We start from the raw sequence: 25,717 nt of genomic DNA, 5'->3' as shown, positions 1-25,717 counted from the left end.
AGAGGTAATTCTGCATTAAAAAATAATGACAGTTTGCTTTATAATCGTATGTCCGCAAATGCTTCGTTTGCGAGATACGGGATGTTGAATTTTTTCTTACAAACTGACGATTTATTTATTGCTTTAAAACCGGTTGAGATATGAAAATTGAATTTGGTGGGTTTTAAGACGTAGTTATTGCACATATTTTGACATACAATTAAGAATTTCATATTCACCTTTGGCGTGCATACCAGTAATATGATCGGTCACATTACCCATATGCACGCCAATAGTGAATATAAAATTCTTGATTGCAAGTCAAAGAATTCGCAATAACTATCTCTTAAAACCTACCAAATTTCATTTGCATATCTCAACTGGTTTTAGGGCAATAAAATAAATTAAAGCAAACTGTCATTATTTTTTATGCAGAATTGCCCCTTAAAGTTTGTCGCACTTATTTACAAACAATCTATACTGATGAAGAACATGACTAGTTGTTAAAGTACATAACTTTTGTATTATCCAACATAAGAGAATGAATCAAAAAACAGAATGTTCAGAAAACCTGAGGCTATAGTCGGGATTTCATTTCAGTATTTTATAAAGGCTAGAATATTCCACAGGGTGTTGCGAACTTTGAGAAAAAACACAGTTTGATTCGTACACCCGGTATACAATGAAAATTTACCTGTTTAGCAAAAATATTATTACAAGGATATTGACAAAGAATAAGGCTATAACATATTCAAAAAATCACTTAAATCGGACAACAGGTTAAGGAGATACGCGACATCAAAAATGACCCTTTTTTAGGGTGCCCGTTTTCTATGGCGCGCAGTGTATATGGATAATATATTTATAGTCGGTTTGCTAAACTCAGACACAAATGGCTAGTAATTTTAGTAAGTAATTTTGCCAATTTGGTAAAATTGGCAAAAAAAGTAATTATTAATAAGTTAATAATTACTAAATAGTTAGTAATTTTGCCAATTTTGGTAAAATTGGCCAAAAAAAAATTACTGACTAAAATCACTAGCCAGTTGTGTCTGAGTTTAGCAAACCGACATAATATTTTTTTGTCACTTTACTCATCCATCTATGCATTCTCATTTCTGTCATATGCATTCACTGTTCCTCTTCATTTTTAACTGACCAACATTCAGTTTCATACACTATAACTGATTTTATGGCAGTTTTATAAAATTCTCCTGTTAATTTCATTGGAATTGTTTCACCATTTGTAACTACAGCATTTGTAACTACTACTTTATTTTAACATTAAAATTCCAAATACTCTGTTTTTGTTCTGCTAACTTTTAAACCTTTTTCTTCAAGAGCTTGTCTCCACTGTTCCAGTGTTTGTTCTACATCCCTTTCAGTATTTCCTACCAACACTTCATCATCCACTAATTCTACTTCCACATGAAATTTATCCGTATCTCACACACCTGCCCTAGTTATTATTCCCTCATTCATATCTCTTACAAATTTCACATACACTCCAGGAACTCCTTTTTTATTGAGCACCCACTACAGAATCTCTCGAGGAACTCATATGCTTTCTCAAGACCAATTAACATACTCATAAAATATCCTAAGGGTAGAAATATACTGAAGCATCACCACAAATAGGGAACTTGCATAAAATTTTAAATTCGAAAAAAATGTTATAAATCACAACAGAACATAATTTAAAACATGTATCAAATATAAAAAAAAGTTGTTTTTGTGTTCCGTTTGGCCCCTAAAGACGATTAAAAATTCAACTTATACCAGCCAGCCCAAAACGCGTCGTGACGTCACGGGGTTATATGTTTACATTCGTAAACAAAATTGTATATAATTTTAAATTAGACATTATAAACGTCAGTAGAAAATACAGTTATGTGACGTTACAAGTGTTTTTGATCGTTTGAACTATTCATAGAAAGCTTGTACTTTTACAAAATGGTTTTATTTTTCATAGTAAACCTTCTTTTCTTTCCTTCAAAAACTATATCAAACTCCAATCTCAACAAACTGGTATATATTATTACAATGACATACGATAAATGTCATTAGAATATAAATATTTTTCCTTTATTACGCGACGACGAGCTGGCCAAATACCCAAGTAGGTGGAGGCCAATAAACTAAAGAAGAAGAAGAATATACCTAAATATAATCATAAACGGAACCATATACGCTGTGAGCTCGTACGTAGAGGGGATATTTACAAAGTCGCGAGCGCCAGTAGTGACAAGTCTGTAAACGTTTACCGGAAATTTGACATATATGTCAAAGTGATTAATTTAAAATTAAAATTAAAAACATTAATTATAAAAAATATTAGTTGGTCAAAGTTGTGGTATATATTTTTAGCTTAAATATACTTACGTTTTAAATACTGAATTTAAGTTTTTTTTAATGTTCCGTAATATGTCATTATAAATTAATCTTAGCGCCATCTACACGATAATTGTGAAAGTATCCGAACTAAGAAATTCATATTTTATCAATAGAACGTCAAAATGATTAGCAAAATCTTAAAAAAATCGATTACAATTTAATTACTTTTTTGCGTTGTAAATATTAAGCGATAGCAATTAAATAATAAATTTAAAAATTACCGGTGAAAGTTGAATTAGTAACCGCTAGGAGCGACACCAGCGAAGCTCAGAGGGTATAGTTAAACTCTGCGACATCACTGGTCCTTTGAACTATTTTAAGATACAGAAGACTTTAAATTTGTACTTCTAAGTTATTATGAGTTTTTGAAGCGTGAAATTTTGGAAATCTCATTTTTATACAAAACTGAACATTATTATGTAATAAAAAAAATGTGTAATAAAAAGTTCCCTATTGCATACTTGCCATGGTAAAACATATCGCATCACAGTGAGGTGCCTGGCAATGTTCATGGTGAGCATCGCGGCGATGTGCGATGCTTCAGTATATTTTAACCTTATATTAGGCTTTATGTTGCCCTTTATTTTATTTTTAAATATTCTGTGTTTGACATAATTTTGTTTTTAGAAAATGGAAAAGTGTAGTAGGTTTAGAAGTACATGCTCAAATTAATTCAGCTAGTAAACTATTCTCTGGAGCTTCCACAAAATTTTCATCGCCTGTAAATTCAAATGTTTCCCTATTCGATTGTTCAACACCAGGAACATTACCAGTCTTAAACAAGAGATGTGTGGAAGCTGGGGTACTTACAGCATTAAGTTTAAATTGTAAAGTCAATCCGATTTCATATTTTGATAGGAAGCACTATTTCTATGCCGATTTACCTGTAAGATGCACATAAAAATATACAAGGTGATTCAGTGAAACAGTACAACTTGACAACGCTGCTGGCGATAAAATAGAAGAGCCGCGGGCTTGCGACGTATTGTGAATCTAGAGAGTGGGAAGTTTAGTTATTATGGAGACGTGGTCGGGTGAACAACGCGCATTTGCTATGAAAGCTTTAACAAAAATGGTGAGAGTTTTGAGCGTGTACAATGAGCGTTTCGTTTACACTATCATTGCTATTAAGATTTGGGTTAGGAACTTTGAAAGTAGTGGTTCAACATCACAAGAAAGAGGTGGCAGTGTCAGAAATGCTCGCACACCACAGAATATTGAAGCGTTGCGAAATTCATTACACGCGAGTCATCGCAGGGATCTTTGAGGCCTCGCGTGTAATGCATTTCTGACCGCTTGAATATTCTGTGGTGTTCGAGCAGTTCTGACACTGCCACCTCTTTTGTGATGTTAAACCTCTACTTTCAAAATTCCTGACCCAAATCTTAATAGCCATGTTAGACAGAACAGCAGCGCGAGGCGGCAAATGGTAGTGTAAATGAAACGCTCGTTGTACATGCTCAAAACTTTCACCATTTTTGTGATAAGCTTTTACAGCAAATACGCGTTGTTCACCCGACCACGTCTTCGTGATAACTAAACTTCCCACTCTCTAGATTCACAACGTGTACGTCGCAAGCCCGCGGCTCCTCTATTTTATCGTCAGCAGCGTTGTCAAATCGTACCGTTTCACTGAATCACCTTGTACATGTATCAAAATACTAATAGTATATTTGCAGACTGGTTATCAAATAACTCAACAAAGGCAACCTCTAGCAGTAGGAGGTCATTTAGAATTTCAAGTATTTACTCCAGGTGTTCATAAAGCTCCTTATACTACTAATGTTAAAATAAAACAACTACAGCTAGAACAGGACAGTGGGAAGAGTCTTCATGATGAACAAAGGAGTTTTGTTGATTTGAATAGAGCAGGTGTACCTCTCATGGAACTCGTATTCGATCCAGATCTTAAAGATGGTGAAGAGGCTGCTGCTCTGGTCAAAGAACTGATTTCAATTTTACAAAGGATACAGACATGTTCCTGTAAAATGGAAGGTAGGCATTGTTGTATTATGAATACACATTAGTGATGTAACGAATGTCATTTTTTGAACATTCGCGAATACGAATGCGAATATTTGCTACCGACATTCGCGAATGCGAATGTCCAGTTTTTTAATAATTTGTTTCTATTTTTGTAAGGGTTCCTAAATTTATAATGAAAAGTTAATTTGTATTTAGTGTAAATCAATCTGAATCTTAATCTTTATTACATTAATACCAAATAATAAAATAAAGTGAAAGCTGATAATGTGATTATTCGAGGTTAAGTTACCTTTTCTTAATAAAAAAAAAAGTTGAAAAGTGAATAGATTTTGATTTTATTAACCTAATATTATCTTCAAATTATTTTTTTCTGATATTCATATTCGCAAAACATTCGCACAAACTTCGCGAATGCGGATGCGAATGCGAATATGCAAAAATATGCGAATATTCGCGAATGCGAATACGAATATTCGTTACATCACTAATACACATAGGTTTTATATTTTTAATTGTATCTTGTATTTAAGAACAATTTCATGATGCAGTCATGACACAATGTGACATCCTTAATATTTTCGGTGCCCTTGACGCATGAGTAGCACCACAAAGGTTTTTTCAAAGGTACCAATCACTCACAAGTGGCATCAGTAGTACTGTGTCACCAAATGAACAATTTAAGTACGTGGTACCAGCAAAGTGGCGCTTGTTCATGACTAACAGCATCAGTTTGAATTACTATCTCCTCAGTTTTGTCAAAAAATTTTAACACAGAGTATTACATAATATACACGGATTGCAATTTTGTCCAGGAAAACATAACACTGTTTTTAGAAGTTCGCTTTTTCTTTTGCCTTTTAATTCGTCCAATTTTGAACATAGGCTTCCCCCAGTTTCCTCCATTCGCTCCCGTTTTGTGCTTTCTGTTTCCAGTGTGTTCCTCTTCATAATGTAATGTTTATGTAATGTAATGTTTATTTACTGACTTTTTTTACAAATCAACTTAAAGGGCCTAGCCGGGTAAGATGATGAAAAGTGCCCCCAACCTGATTCGAATTCCATATAGGTCACCGTTTAGCATATATAGTAAAATTAACTCACTGAAATTTTTAGCCCCCTAGGTGGTCATGTGACCCACCTAGAGCCTAATTAGGGTTTTTAGGTTTTTATTTTTTATCTCAGCCACATCGAGAACTAGCGAAAAACTTTAAATAAAAAAAGTTGTAAGTTTTAAAAAGTTCTGTCCAAAAAAAATTTTTTTTTAAATTTGTGGCGGGAAATTTAAATTTTAGAACGATTTCAAAATTTTAAATGAGTATAAAAAAATAACTAAGACATTCGTTTTGACGAAAAAAATATATAACGTGTATTTTTGCATAATGTTTCACCCTGAATTTTTTCAAATTTTTAAAATTGGTGAAACGCACATTTAAAAATAAAAAACCGCATTTTTTCGGATTTTTTTTCGTTTTTTGATACAATTTTATACATATTTTTCAAAAATAGTAACATCGTCACTGGAGTAGGTAAAAAAACTGAAAAATAATTGGGGTTTGCTTAATAAAAAATTTTTGTAACGCCATCCATTTTCAAGATAAAGGGCGTCGAAGAAAACAAAATTTTACACATTTTTTACGATTTTGCCGAAACTACTGGCAACATTGTAATAAAATTTGGCGAGTTTTAAGAGGTAGTTGTTGTTTATTTTTTGACATACAATTAAGAATTTTATATTTATTATTGGCGCGCATAGGGGTAATGGTCTGAACTTTTTAAAGAAAAACGATAGTACGCCACTGACATATTTCAAATTAACAATCGTTTTTGAATACCTCGTTCAATTGGTGACAAAAAATCTATCTTCCTATTTTTTCATACGACGCGCCATTTTTATTCAAAAAATAAAACATCTTACCCGTTACTAGTGCGGCAGATTCGTGCAAATATTATAAGAATTGCACATTTAATGATACAAGCATATAATTTGGTCCACATATACTGCACATATAAAGGTTCAAATGTAGATATGAGGCCATCTCAGACTTTGCCTTTTACAAAAATGGCGGTCATTCAAAATGGGCGACTATACATATGTGACTTATAGCACGATATCTTTTGAATGAAAAGTCCGATTTCAACCAAATTTGGTACATAGGTTCTTTTTGTGATTTACAAGATCGATGTCGTGAACTGGAAGAATCGGTTTACCAGAAGTTGTGTTTTTCCTGGTTTTTTATGTAAAACTATTTTATATTATGTAAATAATTTATTTTCAATTTTTTCAACCTGTATATATTAATTTTTCAAAATAATAATACCACCATTAAAAAGAGCGTACGAATATGTTTTAGGAAATAGTTTGAACTTTTTAGTTATGTTAATTACCATTTAATAAATGCATAACGTATCTTCACATGTACCTATGTGTGGCAGATTCGTGCAAATATTATAAGAATTATTGTGAATTTAATGGTAGAAGAATATAATTTGGACCACATATAATACACATACAAAAGTTCAAATTTAGATATGAGGCCATCTCAGATTTTGCCTTTTACAAAAATGGCGAGTATTCAAAATGACGGCTATACATATGTGACTAATAGCACGATAACTTTTAAACGAAAAGTCCGATTTCAGCAAAATTTGACACCAAGGTTTTTTTTTGATGAATAAGGTCGACGTCTTGAACCGGAAGAATTGGTTTACCAGAAGTTGTGTTTTTACTGTTTTTTTTTACGTAAAAATATGTTGTTTTTTTCAATTCTTTCACCCTGTATATATTAATTTTTCAAAAAGGTAATACCGCCATTAAAAAGAGTGTAAAATCATGTTTTATGAAAGATTTTAAACTTTTTAGTTACGTTAATTACCATTTAATAAATGCATAACGTATCTTCACATGTACCTATGTGCGGCAGATTCATTTTGAATGCCCGCCATTTTTATAAAAGACAAAATCTGAGATGGCCTTATATCTAAATTTGAATCGTTGTATGTGTAGTGTATGTGGTCCAAATGATATGCTTTTACCATTAAATGCACAACAATTCTTATATTATTTACACGAATCTGCCCCACATAGGTTAATAGGTGCATGTGAAGATACGTTATGCATTTATTAATTGGTAATTAACATAAATAAACTAAATAACTAAAGAGTTAAAAATATTTCCTAAAAAATATTTTACGCTCTTTTCAACGCCGGTATCAACTTTTTTGAAAAATTAATATGTACAGGGTGAAACAATTGGTAAAAAACAACATGTTTTTACATAAAAATCAGGAAAAACACAACTTCTGGTAAATCGATTCTTCCAGTTCAAGACCTTGGTCTTACACATAAAAAAAAGAACCTGTATACCAAATTTGGTTGAAATCGGACTTTTCCTTCAAAAGTTATCGTGCTATTAGTCACATATGTATAGTCGCCATTTTGAATGCCCGCCATTTTTGTAAAAGGAAAAATCTGAGATGGCCTTATATCTAAACTTGAACCTTGATGTGTGTAGTATATGTGTTCCAAATTATATGCTTCTACCATTAAATGCACAATAATTCTTATATTTTCACAAATCTGCCACACATAGGAACATGTGAAGATACGTTATGCACTTATTAAACGGTAATTATCATAACTAAAAAGTTCAAAATATTTTCTTCAAAATATTTTTAAGCTCTTTTCAGTTGCGGTATTACCCTTTTGAAAAATTAATATATACAGAGGGAAAAAATTGAAAAAAAAAAACATATTTTTACATGAACAACCAGTAAAAACACAACTTCTGGTAAACCGATTCTTCTGGTTCATTACATCCATCTTTTTAATCAAAAAAAGAACCTATATACCAAATTTGGTTGAAATCGGTCTTTTCGTTCAAAAGTTATGGTACTATTAAACGCATATGTATAGCCGCCATTTTGAATGCCTGCCATTTTTGTAAAAAGCAAAATCTGAGATGGCCTCATATCTAAATTTGAACCTTTGTATGTGTAGTATATGTGGTCCAAATTATATGTTTGTATCATTAAATGTGCAATCGTTTCACATATCGGCAGCACTATTACAAAGTATTCAAACTTCTATGAAATAAAATACTACTAATATTAGTAGTTTCTACATCTACATAAACTGGTACATTTATTATAAAAACTAATTCGAATACTTTGGATGCGTTAAGATATTTTATTTTTTGCAGCAAAACGGTGCCTCGTATGAAAAAATAGGAAGATAGATTTTTTGTCACAAATTGAACGAGGAATACAAAAACGATTGTTAATTTGAAATATGTCAGTGGCGGACTATCTTTTTTCTTTAAAAATTCAGACCATTACCCATATGCGCGCCAATGATAAATATAAAATTCTTAATTGTATGTCAAAAAATGCACAACAACTACCTACCTCTTAAAACTCGCCAAATTTTATTACAATGTTGCCAGTAGTTTCGGCAAAATCGTAAAAAATGTGTAAAATTTTGTTTTCTTCAACCCCCTGTATCTTGAAAATGGATGGCGTTACAAAAAATTTTTATTAGGCAAACCCCAATTATTTTTCAGTTTTTCACCTACTGCAGTGATGGTGTTACCTTTTTTGAAAAATATGTATAAAAGTGTATCAAAAAACGAAAAAAAAAACCGAAAAAATGCGGTTTTTTATTTTTAAAGGTGCGTTTCACCAATTTTAAAAATTTGAAAAAATTCAGGGTGAAACATTATGCAAAAATACACGTTATATATTTTTTTCGTGAAAACGAATGTCTTAGTTATTTTTTATACTCATTTAAAATTTTGAAATCGTTCTAAAATTTAAATTTCCCGCCAAAAATTAAAAACAAAATTTTTTTCGGACAGAACTTTTTAAAGCTTACAACTTTTTTATTTAAAGTTTTTCACTAGTTCTCGATGCAGCTGAGATAAAAAATAAAAACATAAACACCCTAATTAGGCTCTAGGTGGGTCACATGACCACCTAGGGGGCTAAAAATTTCAGTGAGTTAATTTCACTATATATGCTAAGCGGTGACCTATATGGAATTCGAATCGGGTTGGGGGCACTTTTCATCATCTTACCCGGCTAGGCCCTTTAACTTAAACTATTAGGTCTGGATCCCCGTATGAAAAAAAGTTGATTAATAGCAAGCTGAAAATTTGTTAATAGCTTAAAGGTGTCTAGTCAGACAAACTTTTACATATGGGAACACTGGAACAGGGGAAGTTTTAATTGTTGAACAGGTTAAAAATTTGAAACAGTCAGACCACGAAAACGGCACATGTATTTTGTCCGACAGAACAGACTTAAACTCTCCGAACAGAAATTAAACTCTCATGCAAAAATCCTATTTATCACCAAATGGGCGTTTCAATGAGTGGAACATGTAGAATATGTCAAATGACAGGAATTATGACAGGTGATAAATAGCAGTCTGATTTTTGCATGAGAGTTTAATCTCTGTTCGGAGAGTTTAAGTCTGTTCTGTCGGACAAAATAAATATGTCGTTTTCGTGGTGTGACCGTTCCAAATTTTTAACCTGTTCCACAATTAAAACTGCCCCTGTTCCAGTGTTCCCATATATCAAAGTTTATCCGACTAGACACCCTTAGGCTATTAACAAATTTTCAGCTTGCTATTAATCAACTTTTTTTTCATACGCGGGATCCAGACCTATATTAAAGCACAATGTGATTACATAAAAAGGTATTTTCGATCTTATTCTTAATAGTACAAGTACTTAGTGATAAATGAAAAAAATAATTACTATTAAATTTGTTTGCATTTTTACACATTCTCTGTAAGGGTTTATTTACAGTATAAATTCGATTATGAAATTCTAAATAAAATAAATCTTGGGATCTGGTGTCTCTACATGGAGTACGGAAGTACACCTTTTCCAAAAGAGCACTAGCATCAATGCCTCCTCGTATTAATTTATATATAAATGCTACATCTAGCAATATTCGCCTTTCTTCAAGAGTAGGCAATTTAAGTAAAGATTGTAAAACAATGTATTCAATTTCATTTACAGGTATTCTCAATTTAAAAGCAATAAATCTTAAGAACTTTTTCTGTACTCTTTCTAATAGATTTTTGTAGCATTTATAATGCAGAGACCAAATATTGTCATCTTTTTAATGTCATCTCCTGATCTCATCTCCTGGGGTCGTCCTCCTTCTGTCTTTCCTGTCCATGGTCTCCATTGTTGTATCATGGTATTCCACCTATTGTCCATTTGTCTGGCGTTATGGCCTGTGAAACTCCATTTTAGCCTAACTATATGTTGTCCTGCATCTTTGACTTTTGTTTTATTTCTTATCAAGTTGTTTTGTTCTTTGTATTTTAATTTTACTCCTAACATTGCTCTCTCTATGGCACTTTGTGTCTTCATTATTTTGTCCTGTTTGCTTTGGTCAAGGTCCATGTTTGGCATGCATATGTGAAAATTGGGAATATGCACTGGTCGAAAAAGTTCGCTAATGGAGCCGAAATACTTAAGAGATTACTTTGAAGTTCTTTTTTATTTGATGGTTCATTTTTTATCGCTGAAATTTTATCAGTCATGCCCCATTTCTTTTATTCCAAATGTATTCCTAAATCATATTATGTCATAAATCCTATCACTCAAAAGCCTTAAAACTCCACTGCTACATAGGCCTCTTCCTCGTGTTTTCAACCCCTTCTATCTTGCACTGCTCTCATTCAGTTTGTTTTAGCCGTCTTAAATCGTCAATCCATCTTGTAGGTGGTAGACCCACGCTTCTCTTATCTTTCCTTGGTTAAACCCTAACTGAGAAGGGAATAGTGATATAATCACACATTTTATGTTAGTTTGATTTTCTAATTTTAGAGGGAGCTTTGAGAGTGGATGCCAACGTTTCGATACACAAAGAATCCGAACCATTGGGAACAAGAACAGAGATAAAAAATATTGGGTCAGTGAGAGGAGTAGCTGGAGCAATTAGTTATGAAATACAAAGACAGATAAAGCTGAAAGAAGCTGGTCAAACTATTGCTAACGAAACGAGAGCTTGGGATGCTTCTACAAAGACTACAGTGGCAATGAGAGATAAAGAAGTACAACAGGTAACATATTTTAAGGCATTGAAATTTTAAGTAATTCGAATATTAAGTTGGAGCTATAAATTTTAGGATTATAGGTATATGCCTGAACCAAATTTACCTCCACTTCATATTGCAATGGGTCCGGTAGAGATCGGTTGTGTAAATGCTGACCAAATAAAGAAAACTATACCAGAACTACCAGAAGAGACAAGACAAAGGTTGAGGAGAGATAATTGTCTGACTTTGGAACAATCAATTATATTAGTAGTAAGTATATAGACAGAATATTTTTTTGTATATCTGAAATCATTTATCCATATTGCGTTGTAAATTATAGGAGATGGAAGTCCCGAAGTTTATCACTTTTCAAAGGTATAGTCTAAGTACAAATATAAGTCTATATCTACATTTAGTTTAAAAACAGGTTAAAAATCTGTATTATTTTTTTTTATAAATGTAAATAAATCAAAATTCTTAAATGCTTACCCACAAGAATTAAGGGGATTAGAAGTAAAAAGGTTTAAGTGCACTTTTCTATAAATATGCTCGGAGTACAGATTCACATACTTAAATGGTATAACTTAGTGGTAAAAGGATTCAAGTATATTTCGCCCTACAGTCGCCATCTATCGCCATTACATTTAATTTAATGAAAGCAATTGCAGTTTGCATTAGTAGTAAACGGGTTTACGTGCGCTTGAACCGTTTTACCACAAAAATATTTTTAGTATTCTGTAAAAACAAGTAGTAGTAAATGGGTTTACATGCGCTTGAATCATTTTACCACAAAACTATTTTTAGTATTCTGTAAAAACACCTTCATGTAATACAGAATTAATTTCAAGTAAATAAATATTATATTTGTGTCGAATTTTGAAGACTAATTAAAGTATTATGCAACGTACCAGTTGTAGTTACACTGTGGATAACAGCTGGGATAAAAATTAGTAATAGTTAACATCTGCACTTGAACCGTTTTACCAGTAACATTTATCAACACCATGTACCGATTCAAGTACATTTTTTTAATAATTGAAATAAAAAAAAAGATGTAGTAAAAGTAATAATATACCCTTATATTTTTATCATTTTATAAAACATTGTACCGGGTGTCCCAATAAGAATGGCTCTCGGTCATATCTCAGGAACCGTTTATAGTAGAGCTTTGAAATAAAAAAATTTATAACAAAAGTTGCCTCAGGAAAAGCCTGGAAATTATTTTCATAATTGTGGGACCACCGCTAGAGGGCGTAATTGAATATCAAAAATTAAAAAATCTAAATTTTACAAAATTTTCCTAATGAAGGGGCACTGGAAATCCGATCGTCGTATTCTTCATAAAATTCTACGCATATTTGATTTGACAAGTTTAGGTCTACCTTTGGAAATAAGAGGTGGGGGTGAGTGGGAACCTTGTTATGAAAAACTGGCTGTGAGTCCGGTTCTGCTTAATCAAATTTTGCAAACTTGGTCTTGTTGAAGACAGATCTTTTTCGTCAATGTAAAAGTTATGATTTCCAACCAACTTACTGAGTAATATGCCAGCTAGAAGGCGTTATTTAATTTCTTTCAGAAATCTAGTGTTCCTTGGAAAATATTAAATACAAACATGCATTTTTAATACCATATTACAAAATTAGACAAAATTAGCAACAGAATAGCGAAAACCGCATATTAATACCTTTTTTCTGTCTCGAGATATCTTACAAAACGTGTAAATTTAAAAACATAACTGTTACTGTCACCGGTAAACGAAATTAATTAAAAGTAGTGTGCTATGGAAACAACAAAGAAACATTTTCCAGCTGTCAACGTATATTAGGTCTTTTCAACGCTTCTCATTTGTTTCGAGCCTCGTTCATATCTCGTATATTAATATTATACACGGATTATACGGCATATGACAGAGGCTCTAAACAAATGAGAAGCGTTGAAAAGCCCTATTACAAAGAAATAAAAACAACTATTTAGTGATGACATAAACGTTCAAATTTTTGCCCATCATTTTCTTTGCAAACATTTACTCTTTCAAGAGTAGATTGAACAGCAGTCTCAATTTCTGCTTTCGATATGCTTTGAATGGCGTTTAGTATTCTCTGGATAATTTATCCTAGAGTAGTGTATGATGGGCAACAATGTGAATATTTAAGTCGTCACTAAGTAGTTCTTTTTGTTCTGTGTTATATTTAATTTTAATAGTATTGTCTCTCTTTATATTGTTGTTTTAATTAATTATATTTTTATACGTTGACATCTGGAAAATGTTATTTTGTTTTTTTCCACAGCACACTACTTTTCATTAACTTAGCTTACCGGTGATAGTAACAGTTATGTATAAAATTTACACGTTTCTCGAGATATCTTGAGATAGAAAAAAGGTATCGACACGCGGTTTTCGCTATTCTATTGCTAATTTAATCTAATTTTATAAAGTATGATTAAAAATGCATACTTGTATTTAATATTTTCCAAAGAAAACTAGATTTCTGAAAAAAATTAAATAACGCCTCCCAGCTGGCTTATTACTTATTAGGATGGTTCAAAATTATCACGCTTACATTGAAGAAAAAGATCTGTCTTCAACAAGACCCAGTTTTCAAAATTTGATTTAGCAGAACCGGACTTACAGTCATTTTTTCATAACAAGGTTCCCACTCACCCCCACCTCTTATTTGCAAAGGTAGAGTTAAACTTGTTAAATTAAATATGCGTAGAATTTGATGAAGAATACAATCATCGGATTTTCAGTGCCCCTTCATTAGGAAAATTTTGTAAAATTTTGATATTCAATTACGCCCTCTAGCGGTGGACCCACAATTATGAAAATAATTTCCAGGCTTTTCCTGAGGCAACTTTTGTTATAAAAATTTTTATTTCAAAGCTCTACTATAAACGGTTCCTGAGATATGGCCGAGAGCCATTCTTATTGGGACACCCGGTACAGTAGACATATTTTAGTTTAATCACTCCTAGAATTTATAAAACTAAAATAACTTTGAAACTGATTACCTCAGAACTATCAACACTGCACTTAAACCGTTTTACGTCTGACCCCCTCAAAATTGTTCTAATCATCAAACTCTTTACGACATGTTTTTATATGTGGATGAAACAAAAATGTTTATTTATGTGTGTATATTTTAGTGGTACTTATTTTTTAAATATATTCATGGTAAGACATAAAACCAAAATATGGACAAAAGGCGAGGAAGTGGAATCATAGCTAGGTGGAAGCAAGTTTTCGGAGGCCTGTAGATTCATTCGAAATTTAAGCAGGGAGGGCATAAATACAACAAACTTTGTTAAAACCAATAATTATTGAGGAATTATTAGATTCATATGCACCAACTTATGTACCAAATATATTAAAGACTATTGATAATAATATGCATGTAATAGATTGCAATGAGCTTCAAATTCCGTTTGATCTTGAAGATTTGGAGGTTGCAATGAAAACAGCGAAGAGTACTACTCCTGGATATGATTTTATTACCTATGAATTAATTTATAATTTACCCATAATAGCTAAGGAGCAATTAATTAAAGTTTTCAATAGTTGGTGGGTAGGAGAGCAATACATAGATCGTTTTAAAAAATATATCATACAACCATTATTAAAAGCTAATAAAGACAAAAATTTATCCAAGTCATATCGACCAATTTCTTTAATGTCGTGTATAAGTAAAACCTTTGAAAGATTAATCAAAGCTCGATTAGAATGGTTTTTAGAATCAAATTGTATTTTACCTAGTCAAAGCTAGTTACAGATATACAAATTGCGCTGTCTAAAAATGAGTACCTAGTTTGTTTGTTTCTGGATATAAAAGGAGCTTATGATTCAGTAGATCTTAACATACTAAAATATAAAATGTGTTCACTTGGTTTCAATAATGAATTCTCTAATAATATATTAAATCTATGTACTAATAGAACAGTATGTTTAAAAGATCATAGAAATATACTACACGGACCAAGAGTTGTAAATCAAGGTCTGCCACAGGGTTCAGTATTAAGTCCAACATTATTCAACTTATATTCTGCTAGTATTCATAGTTTGTTTGACGAAAATATTAAATGTTTACAATATGCAGATGATGTCTGTATATACTCCACCCAAAAAACCTACGACGACTCTACGATCATTGAGGCATATAGTTGAAATTATTATACAATGGACAAATGAAAATAATATGACAATGTCCACAGAAAAATCCAATATTATGTTTTTCACCAGGCATAGGTTGCGCGCACCGGGAAACGTAACCTCGAGTGGGCGTACTATACCAGTGGTGAATCAGTATAAGTATCTAGGGATAGTACTAGATAATAAACTTCTGTGGACTAAATATATTCAATACATCAAAGGTAAGTGTGAAAAAAAATAAATATACTAAGGTGTATTACCAACAGAAAATGGGGTGCAGATCCCAAAACAGCTTTATTGTTCTGCAATGCTTGTATTCGATCAGTCGTGGACTATGGGTGTTGGATATATGGATCAGCAAGCAATACGAACTTAAAAATTTTAGATCGGATACAATACAGATGCTTGAGAATATCTAACAATAAAACACTGAAAACATTTGTTTTCTAACTTCCACAAAATTTATTATAACTAAGTGACTACAGCTGTTTCGGCGGAGTGCCTTTCTCAAGTGATATAGTTTACAATGTGTTTGCCTTTTTAAGTCTTCAACTGAAGAGGTTGAGGAGTGGGGAGCTGTTTGTCTCGAGTTGGTCATTCAGAATTATATCTGTATTTTTCAGTTTATTAATTTCCATAGATTCTAAAAAAGATAGCTTAAGGCCTTTATTTTGAATATGTAGAATTTGAAACTCTTCATTGAAAGAATGATTATGATCTAGAAGGTGAAGTGCGTATGTAGAAGTGTCTGTTTTTCTATTGTTGAATGCCCTTTTGTGTTCTGCTATCCGTTTGTCAAAAGTTCTGCCAGTTTGACCGATGTATGTTTTCGGACAGTCACCACAAGTTAGTTTGTACACACCACTCTGTAGTTGCTTTCTCTTTCGACTTTTATTGTTCTTAATATATTTGCTTAAGTTGTTGTTAGTTCTGAAAGCTGGTGTTATTCCTTTCTTTTTTATGTATCTGGCTATTTTTGTTGTTATCTTGCCAGTATATGTGAGAGAGCAGAAGGTACTGGGTTCTTTCTGTGGTGGTGGATACACTAATTTCAGGGCTACATCGGTCAAACTGGCAGAACTTTTGACAAACGGATAGCAGAACACAAAAGGGCATTCAACAATAGAAAAACAGACACTTCTACATACGCACTTCACCTTCTAGATCATAATCATTCTTTCAATGAAGAGTTTCAAATTCTACATATTCAAAATAAAGGCCTTAAGCTATCTTTTTTAGAATCTATGGAAATTAATAAACTGAAAAATACAGATATAATTCTGAATGACCAACTCGAGACAAACAGCTCCCCACTCCTCAACCTCTTCAGTTGAAGACTTAAAAAGGCAAACACATTGTAAACTATATCACTTGAGAAAGGCACTCCGCCGAAACAGCTGTAGTCACTTAGTTATAATAAATTTTGTGGAAGTTAGAAAACAAATGTTTTCAGTGTTTTATTGTTAGATAAAATGAACTTCCATCAAGTAACGGTCGAATCCATCAATTATTTACAGGAAGCTTGAGAATATGTTTAAGTGCAATGGTATCCACTCCAATAAACGTTATGCTAGCAGAGTGTAATGAAATCCCATTAAATTTACGTAGACAATTTTTAGCTCAAAAATACTGCATAAAGCTAAGAAACACTGAGTCAGACCTTTTAACAAATCTGGCTTTATTAAACATGGAAAACTTAACTAGTAAATATTGGAGAATAAAAAATTCACCACCACTAACAGATGCATTCATGGAAACCAGGAATTATACAGATTTACACAACAGTAAATTATTACCAATTTATAAATTTCCGTATAAAACTTTGATAAACAAACCCAGAATCATAATTCGTAAATATACAGAATCAAATCATTTAAATAATATTTTAGTAAAATCTATACTGAGCGACTTTGTGGATTACACAGTAATTTATACAGGCGGTAAATCAAACAGGAGTAGGATGTGCTATGTATGTGCAAAATACCCATCAACATAATAATTACAAATTATCTAGTATTAGTAGTATTTTTACAGCTGAGATTATAGCCATCGAAAAAGCTCTAGAATGGATCAAAGAGAATAATATTGAAAAAGCTGTGATAATAACAGACTCCAAATCTGCAATATATGCAATTGAAAATACTGATTTTAGTTCATACAAATCAAAAATTTTATGTAATATAAAAAATAATTTGTCTAAAGTGGAAGTAGTATTTATATGGGCAAAAGAGCATGCCGGTATACTGGGTAATGAGAAAGTGGATGAGTTGGCCAAAGATGCAATAAAAAAAGGTGAGATACTAACTCACATCTTATTGACAGATGCAATAAATGACGTCAAAGTTAGAATAAATAAAATATGGAAAAAAGAATGGAAAAATATTACAAGCATGTCAAAAAATTTATATTTTTCTTTACATCAAGAACTTCCTCCGCCACCTGAATACATATTTAAATATAACCTGCCAAAGCAAGATATTTCTACTATCGTCAGATTAAAAACTCGACACGGGAAATATGAGGCACATCTGCACAAATTAGGAATAATTAATTCATCAGTCTGTTTTTGTGATAATGTTTCGATTAGAGATTTAAACCATATTTTCTTGGAATGCAAAATTAACGAGACATATATAAATCAATTATGTTACAATTTACGACAAACACAAGTTCATTTTCCAATTAGTATAGAATATCTACTAAGTTGTCATAAAATGGAAATATTTAAATTACTCATAAACTACTTGAAAGAAACAAATATAATCATTTAAGTGAAATACGTATAAATATAACAAAACTAATAAATTGAGGTAAAAATAAAGTAAACATCTGTGGCTAACGGACTCGCATCCAAGCCATTTTTTCACACACACACAAAACCAATAATTGTTAATGTGCTGACAAAACTTTTTAATAGATACTAAACGGAGATGATATACCTGAAAACTGGAAAGAAGGATTGATTACACGGATCCATAAAAAAGGCAGAGGACTGCAAGAAGTACCATTCCATCTCAATTACCAGCAAACTCAGTACTTTCGAAAAGTTATGAAAATTCTAGTCGAAAACGAATACGAACCTCTTGAGCTGGGACAGCAAGCAGGATTTCGAGTTGTACGATCTTCCATCGACTATATCTACACTTTAACCCAACTAAATGAAAAAAGAATCACTACCAACTTGTCTGTTATTTGTGAACTTGAAAGATTATGATATGAAAATACCCCTATGTAGACTATTGCAAGTATTGTAAAGTACATATGTTGATATTACACTTAAAGAGTACAGGGGGAAAACAAGCAATGTCCCTTTTTCATGAATTTTGGCTTTTCTCGCCATGTGGTAACAAAAACTGAGGACTCTCGACTACATAAATTTTCAAAGTATTTGTATCCAGGCAAAGAACGAGATTGTCCACACGCTACCGGTCAAAAACAAGGAATATCAGAAGTTTTTTGGTACATTATTAAATTAATAACTTGATATAGATTAATATTCTATTAGAATTATAGAATAAGAATTGCTAGAATTCTGCTAAGAACCTACTAAGTAGTTTTTAGATATCACAAGAATTAAACCTTTATTGGTGCTTAGCTCAATATGTATAAAAGGTGAAATTCCTTGTTTGTCCCCTCTACTCTTCACTTGTGAAAGGAATACAACGGTCTACAATGAAGGTAGACTGCATACAATTTTGAGTTTTGCTCATCTTTTAGAATTTGCAACGCACTTTATGCATACTTATTTAGTCATTAACATACTTTATATATTTTTTTAGAATGACAGTGCTTTATTAAATGTATTCGAAGAAATAGTTTCTAAGAATATTAACACAAAAATGGTAGCAACGTTTTTAATAAATGATGTAAATACATTATTAAATAAAAAAGATATGGACTCTGAGGATATGTAGGTATTTTTGAAATGTTTATTTTTGGAACCTGTTTTGAATTATTCAAAAAGTTTTATCTTATCGTTTATATCATTTTAGCAAAAATCCTAGCCACATTGGAGAAGTCTTGGAATTATTAGAAAAAGAAGATATCAATAGATCTACAGCGAGAGATTTGTTGGAGGATATTTTGTCTGGAAATAATAAAAGCCCAGTTCAGGTAAATAGACAGATGCAGCTTTTAGTGTTAACGACTACAGTATAACAGATTTGACTGCAACCCTCATGGGCCTCGATTTTTGACCATTCGCTTCGTTATCGAACGTATTCGCTTCGTATACTAAACAGATACGAAGCGAATACGTTCGATAACGAAGCGAAGGGTCAAAAATCGAGGCCCAGGTCACTTGCACCGCATAAACGAACGTCTGTCGTCGAGAAAACGTCAGTTTTTGGTTGAATATACACACGTGGTTGAACATTACGTCTTATAGACGTCTTTGTAGGTGATTTTAAATACGTAAGATTAATGACGTTAAAATACGTTTAAAAAACGTTTTCATTTCAGACAGCCTAAGTCTGACGTCACAAAATTGGGAGGAGCTTAAATCTTGTTTGTATTGACTCCAAACGATTTCGTGTATAACGTTAAATGTTCATGAGAAATTTCTCATTTATTGTTTACGTGGTTTGTGTCTTGTGTGATAAAATAAGATTTTCATTTAGATATTTAGTCGAAGAAACGTGTTAAGAGATTTTTATTCGTTTTTGCTCAGTGAGTTAGTATAATGCAGTGATTCTTCTTGACAACTATATGAGGTTATGGTTATTTATTTTTGATGTTTATTTTCTGTTAATGAACTAATAATTATGTGCATGCTGGATAATTTGTTAACAAATTATTTATTAGTTTATACGTTGTTTCAGTGTTGAACAGTAAGTAGATATGTATATATATAAAAGTCATCTTTTTGACGTTTGAAAATCGTCATAATCTCGACGTGAAAAAAAACGTAGGTACAATGACGTCTTAAATTCGTCACAATTATGACGTCAAATCGATGAGACAAATACAAGTGATTTTCAGCGTTAGTATTACGTCATAGAAACACGTCAATTGGTAAATTTTATGACGATTTTCTACGTTATAAAAACGTCGTTTGGTTGCCTGCTCTTCTCCTCGCGGTTGTAGATAAAGCAGTTTTACTGTAATTATGTAGCCGTGTTCGAATGTTTTACTTACGTGCCCTCCGAAGTACGGTGGAGGCTTAGTAAATTTTAAATTGAAAAAATTTTTTGTGTCTATACCGGAGTTGAATCCTAGCCACTGGCCAATATACTGATGCTCAGTATTGTCTATACTGTGACAGCAACATATAATATAACACCGGTTTATAGCGTCCTGCGTCTCCGGTTCCTATTCTCCAGCCGCGTCGATCTGTCCAATCTCCTAGTCGGAGATCTCTCTCAGACATGGCTTTCTGGATTCCACTTATCGAGGTTGTTTTCGGTCTGCCCCTTTTCCTTCTTTCCGGGGATTGCCATTCCATTATTAGCTTTGGGAGTCGATGTTCCTCCATTCTTTGTACATGACCATACCAACAAAGTTGTTTTTGTTGGACTTCTTCAATTATGTTTGTTTTTCTATTCATAATATCTCGCACCCGTTCATTCGTTATATGTGAGAGTCTGGAGATGCAGGCCGATCTTCGCCAGAAGTCCATTTCCAGTGCGAGCAACTTCTGTTCTGTTCGCTTATTCAGTTGCCAGGTTTCACATCCATACAGTGTCACGCTTTTAAAGATGCTATTATAAAGCTGTGTTTTCTTTTCTTTTGATATGGTTTTTGACCAAAGTAGTGAGTTCAAAGCTCCTATTATCTTCTTTCCTTTCATAATTCGTTCCTCTATTTCGAATTATGTCCTTCCACTTTGTTGGATTCTCGTTCCAAGGTATACATAATCAGAGCTTGGCTCGATAACCATATCATCCTCTAGTTGTAACTCACTTTTCTGTCCTCCTATACACATATATTTGGTTTTCTTCATATTAACGTATAGGCCCCATTTTTTGTATTCTCGAAACAGCCGGTCTGTCATAAATATTAGATCATCTTTATCCTGGGCAATCACCACCTGATCGTCAGCAAAATGCAGTGTGTATAGTATTGAGTCGTCGTTTAGCTGTATCCCCATTCCAGAACACGATTTCCGCCACTTATTCAAGACCTCATTTATATAGATTTTAAACAGTGTTGGCGATAAGCTGCATCCCTGTCGTAGTCCCTTATTCACCATGAAGCTGTTGGACAATCTGCTGTTGATTTTTATGTTTGCTTGGATATTGTTATAGAATTGTTGCGCTGCTTTTATTAAAGTTATATTAATAGGGGATTTGTCCAGCAACAGCAACATTATTTTATTTATTTATTTATTGTCTATACCAGGGGTCGGCAACGTGATGCCCGCGGGCACCAAGGTGCCCGCGAAGCAATTTGAAGTGACCGCCATTCCTTTCACCATCTTAATTTAAAAATTTAACCAAACAACTATTTACAAAACTAATTAAAAACGGAACTTTAATAATTTAGAGCTTATTCAAAACTAAAATTTTAAAACTGAATTTCAGCGACATCAATATAAAACTAATAGAACAACTGGCTACGACCCTGCTCACATCTTACTAACCTAACGAACATGATACAAACGCTCCGAGCGGCGCCGGCATATCTATACGCACCATTATGTTTTCCTCGCCCCCGCGCGTCTACTATAACTCCGTCTACCTGCCTGCTACCATTTCATGCGCCACGTGCTAACTAACCTGTGTGAATTTATTCTAATCGTGAATTTGTATTAATTTGGAGTTGTAAGTATATATCTGTGATTGTTTAATTTTTTATATATTTATTATTTTACTGTTATTTTTGCCGCCATGGAAAATAAAAGAAAGAAGATAAAGACACATCATTTTAATGTCGGGTGGGAAGAAAAGTTTTGATTCATTTACTATAAAGAAAAATGTGTGTGCTTATTTTGTAATTCAAGCGTAGCGGTTCCAAAAAAGTGTAATGTAGGGAGACATTTCATTACCACTCACAAAAATTTTAACACAACTTTTCCAATAAACTCGGAAATTAGAAAGAAAAAGATATCGGAATTTAAATTTAAACTCAAGTTGACTAAGCAGCAAAACTTATTTGCCAGATCAATTTCCCAATCAACAAAAGCAACTACTGCCTCTTTCAAGATTGCGCACCTTTTGGCCAAGAAAATGAAACCGTTTGTAGAAGGTGAGATTATTAAGGAAGCCATGTTATTAAGTACTGAAACACTTTTTGACGACCATAAAAGTAAAAATGAAATAGTAACAGCAATAAATGGCATCCACCTATCAGCCAGAACAGTAACTCAAAGAATTGAAATGATGGCTACAGACATTGAGTCACAATTGAACACTGATATTCAAAAAAGTGTATTCTTTTCACTGCAAGTTGATGAGTCAACAGACGTGTCCGACATGTCTCAATTATATATTATTATTATAAAGATGGTTTTCGAAGATTTTATTGTTAAGAAGAATTTCTAAAAATGTTACCGTTAAAAGAGCGGACAAGGGGTGAAGATATTTATATTACTTTTACAACAATTTTAGAGGAAACTAACATACCTTTGAAAAAATTGTCCTCAATTACAACAGACGGTGCACCTACAATGAAAGGAAGAAATAGCGGTTTCATCGCTCTGTGTAAGAGAGACCCGATGTTTCCCAAATTTGCCTCTTATCATTGTATCATTCATGAGGAAGTATTATGTTCAAAGGTGATTCCTTTCCAAGATATAATACAAACTGTATCCAAAATTATAAATTCAATAAGAGCAGAGGAGCTATGCAACACAGATTATTTAAATTATTGCTGCAAGAAAATGGCGCAGAATTTGACGATCTGATTACACATACATAAGTACGGTGGCTGAGTAAAGGAACAGTACTTGAGCGGTTTTTAAATTTATTACCTCAAGTAAGAGAATTTCTATTATCCAGAAATGAAGTTTGTCCGGAGTTAGAACAAACACCTTGGTTATTCTAACTGATTCGGCTTAGTTTTTTTTTAACAGATTTAACTGTAAAATTTAAAGAATTAAACTTACAACTACAAGGCAGAAATCATCATATTGCTTCCATGGTAAGTGCGGTAAATGTATTTAAAGCTAAATTGGCGCTCTGGAAGTTGCATATGGAGAACAATAATTTATCACCTTTCCCAAATTTGAGACTGGTAATAGAAAGTCATTGCGATGAAAATGTTACCACCCATCAGTTTGCCAAACATTTTGATTCCTTGTTGACAGAATTTAACAAAAGGTTCGAAGAATTTTCTGAACTAAAGACATTTTTGATGTTTTTCATTAATCCTTACACTCTTAGAAATGAAGATCTGAGTGAAAATATTTCAACATATTTCAGTATTTCTAACTTGGAAATTAGGACTTGGAATTGGAAATTATTAATATCACCAACGACATCCAATTGAAATCATACTGTAACGAAGAGAATTTTTGAAATTTAGTGGATATAAATATTTATCCTTTGTTGAGAAAATGTGCCCTAAATTTAAATTCCCTCTGTGCCTAGACATACGCCTGTGAATCTTTATTTTCAAATATAAAATACTTAAAATCAAGGTACCGATCAACCCTTACTGATGCTCATTTAGACCAATGCCTGCGAACTGGAAATTCTACTCATATTCCACATTACAACGAGCTGGCATCAAATTTACAGTGCCAAATATCTCACTAGTTGATTATTTATGCTTATATTTTATATTAGAATTTGATGTGAAATAAAAATTTGCCTATATATTAATACATTTTTTTTATTTTCAACGAAAACTTTTCATTTATAAATTCGCAAAATATGTGTTATTGCGTTGCCGCTCCTGCAATACTCAGATCAGATTTATCAATGGATTCTTATATAGTTTTTTCTTCTGAATCCAAATCTGAAAACTGCATTTCGATAGCTCTAACCGTCTTCGAGATAATCGACCTCAAAATCTAAAATGTGACGTCACAATCCTTTTATTTTCTACCGACGCACTAAACTTCAGCTGAAATCTTTGCTAGTAAGTAGGCTAGTTTTTTAATCTCGATTTGTTAAGCAAAGCATAGGTTATTTACATTTGAGTTTGACACTTCGTGAATGTCAAACTAAATTTTAAATTAAGTATTATTAAAATATCAATGACATTAATTTGATAGTGAATTTAATTATTATATAAAATAAATAAGATGTTCAAAAATACAATTTGAGTATATTTTAAAAGCAATAATTTATTAACAGCTTTAAAAAGGTATATACGAGTATACGGCCTCCCCTACTGGGAGTACCTAATGATAAATGGACTGTTCCATTTGTTATGAAATGAAAATTATTATTATTATCGGTTCGCTAAACTCAACACAACTGGCTAGTGATTTTAGTAGGCATTTTTTTGTTTTTTCCGAATTTTGCGAAAATTGGCAAAATTACTAATTATTTAGTAATTATTAACTATTTAGTAATTATGTTTTTTGCCAAATTGGCAAAATTATTGACTAAAATCACTAGCCAGTTGTGTATGAGTTTAGCGAACCGACTATATGAAATAATATTATTTGGAATAAAAAAATATGGTCTGATATGTGTAATTACATCCTTCTAATGAAGAAAAAATATTTGAAGATTTTTCTCAAATTATGGATACCAACAACATTTTCATTTATAACTCTTTTATTTTTAATTTGACGAAGAAAAGTTATTCTTCATACAAAGCTCTTCATGTTCTAAGATTTATGATGCAACCATCATAATATATAAACTTTTATTAATTTTATACGAGGTATATAAAAAATAAGAATTTCGATCAAGAATAAAGTACCTTTATAGTTCATAACATTTAAATTAGAATGATATAATTCCACATTAAAACATAATTATTAATTCTAAACAACTTTTCGTAATAGCAATTTTCCATATTATGAATAAATACGTAAATAAACAAAGTTCTCGTTATGATAATGCTCGAATTTTCAGCTTGTTTTATACTATTTTCATGTTTCCTCGCCGGGGGGAGGAAGCCGCCACTTTTTATCAGGTGGTGCCCGCCGAATTTCACAATTTTTGAAATGTGCCCTCCTAGTAAAAAAGGTTGCCGATCCCTGGTCTATACTATGACGGCAACAATATTTTTTTTTATTAGTTTGTTTCATATTTGGC

The 25,717-nt window shown here is 32.4% G+C and overlaps 1 protein-coding gene across 1 annotated transcript in view; it reads left to right on the top strand.

The window, feature by feature from the left end:
* Positions 1-25,717, top strand: part of LOC114343535 (glutamyl-tRNA(Gln) amidotransferase subunit B, mitochondrial) — a 31,008-nt gene that overhangs the window by 2,385 nt on the left and 2,906 nt on the right. The window contains exons 3-8 of the mRNA XM_028294378.2: positions 3,001-3,259; positions 4,053-4,368; positions 11,205-11,440; positions 11,507-11,686; positions 19,343-19,473; positions 19,556-19,676. Of these exons, the coding sequence (XP_028150179.1) occupies positions 3,001-3,259; positions 4,053-4,368; positions 11,205-11,440; positions 11,507-11,686; positions 19,343-19,473; positions 19,556-19,676 (1,243 nt within the window). The remainder of the gene's footprint in view (positions 1-3,000; positions 3,260-4,052; positions 4,369-11,204; positions 11,441-11,506; positions 11,687-19,342; positions 19,474-19,555; positions 19,677-25,717) is intronic.

This window comes from Diabrotica virgifera, chromosome 5 (assembly GCF_917563875.1).
Source record: "Diabrotica virgifera virgifera chromosome 5, PGI_DIABVI_V3a".
In the NCBI taxonomy this organism is placed as follows: Eukaryota; Metazoa; Arthropoda; class Insecta; order Coleoptera; family Chrysomelidae; genus Diabrotica; species Diabrotica virgifera.
The sequence above is the reverse complement of the archived record's forward strand: the minus strand, read 5'-3'. Positions and strand labels throughout refer to the sequence as shown.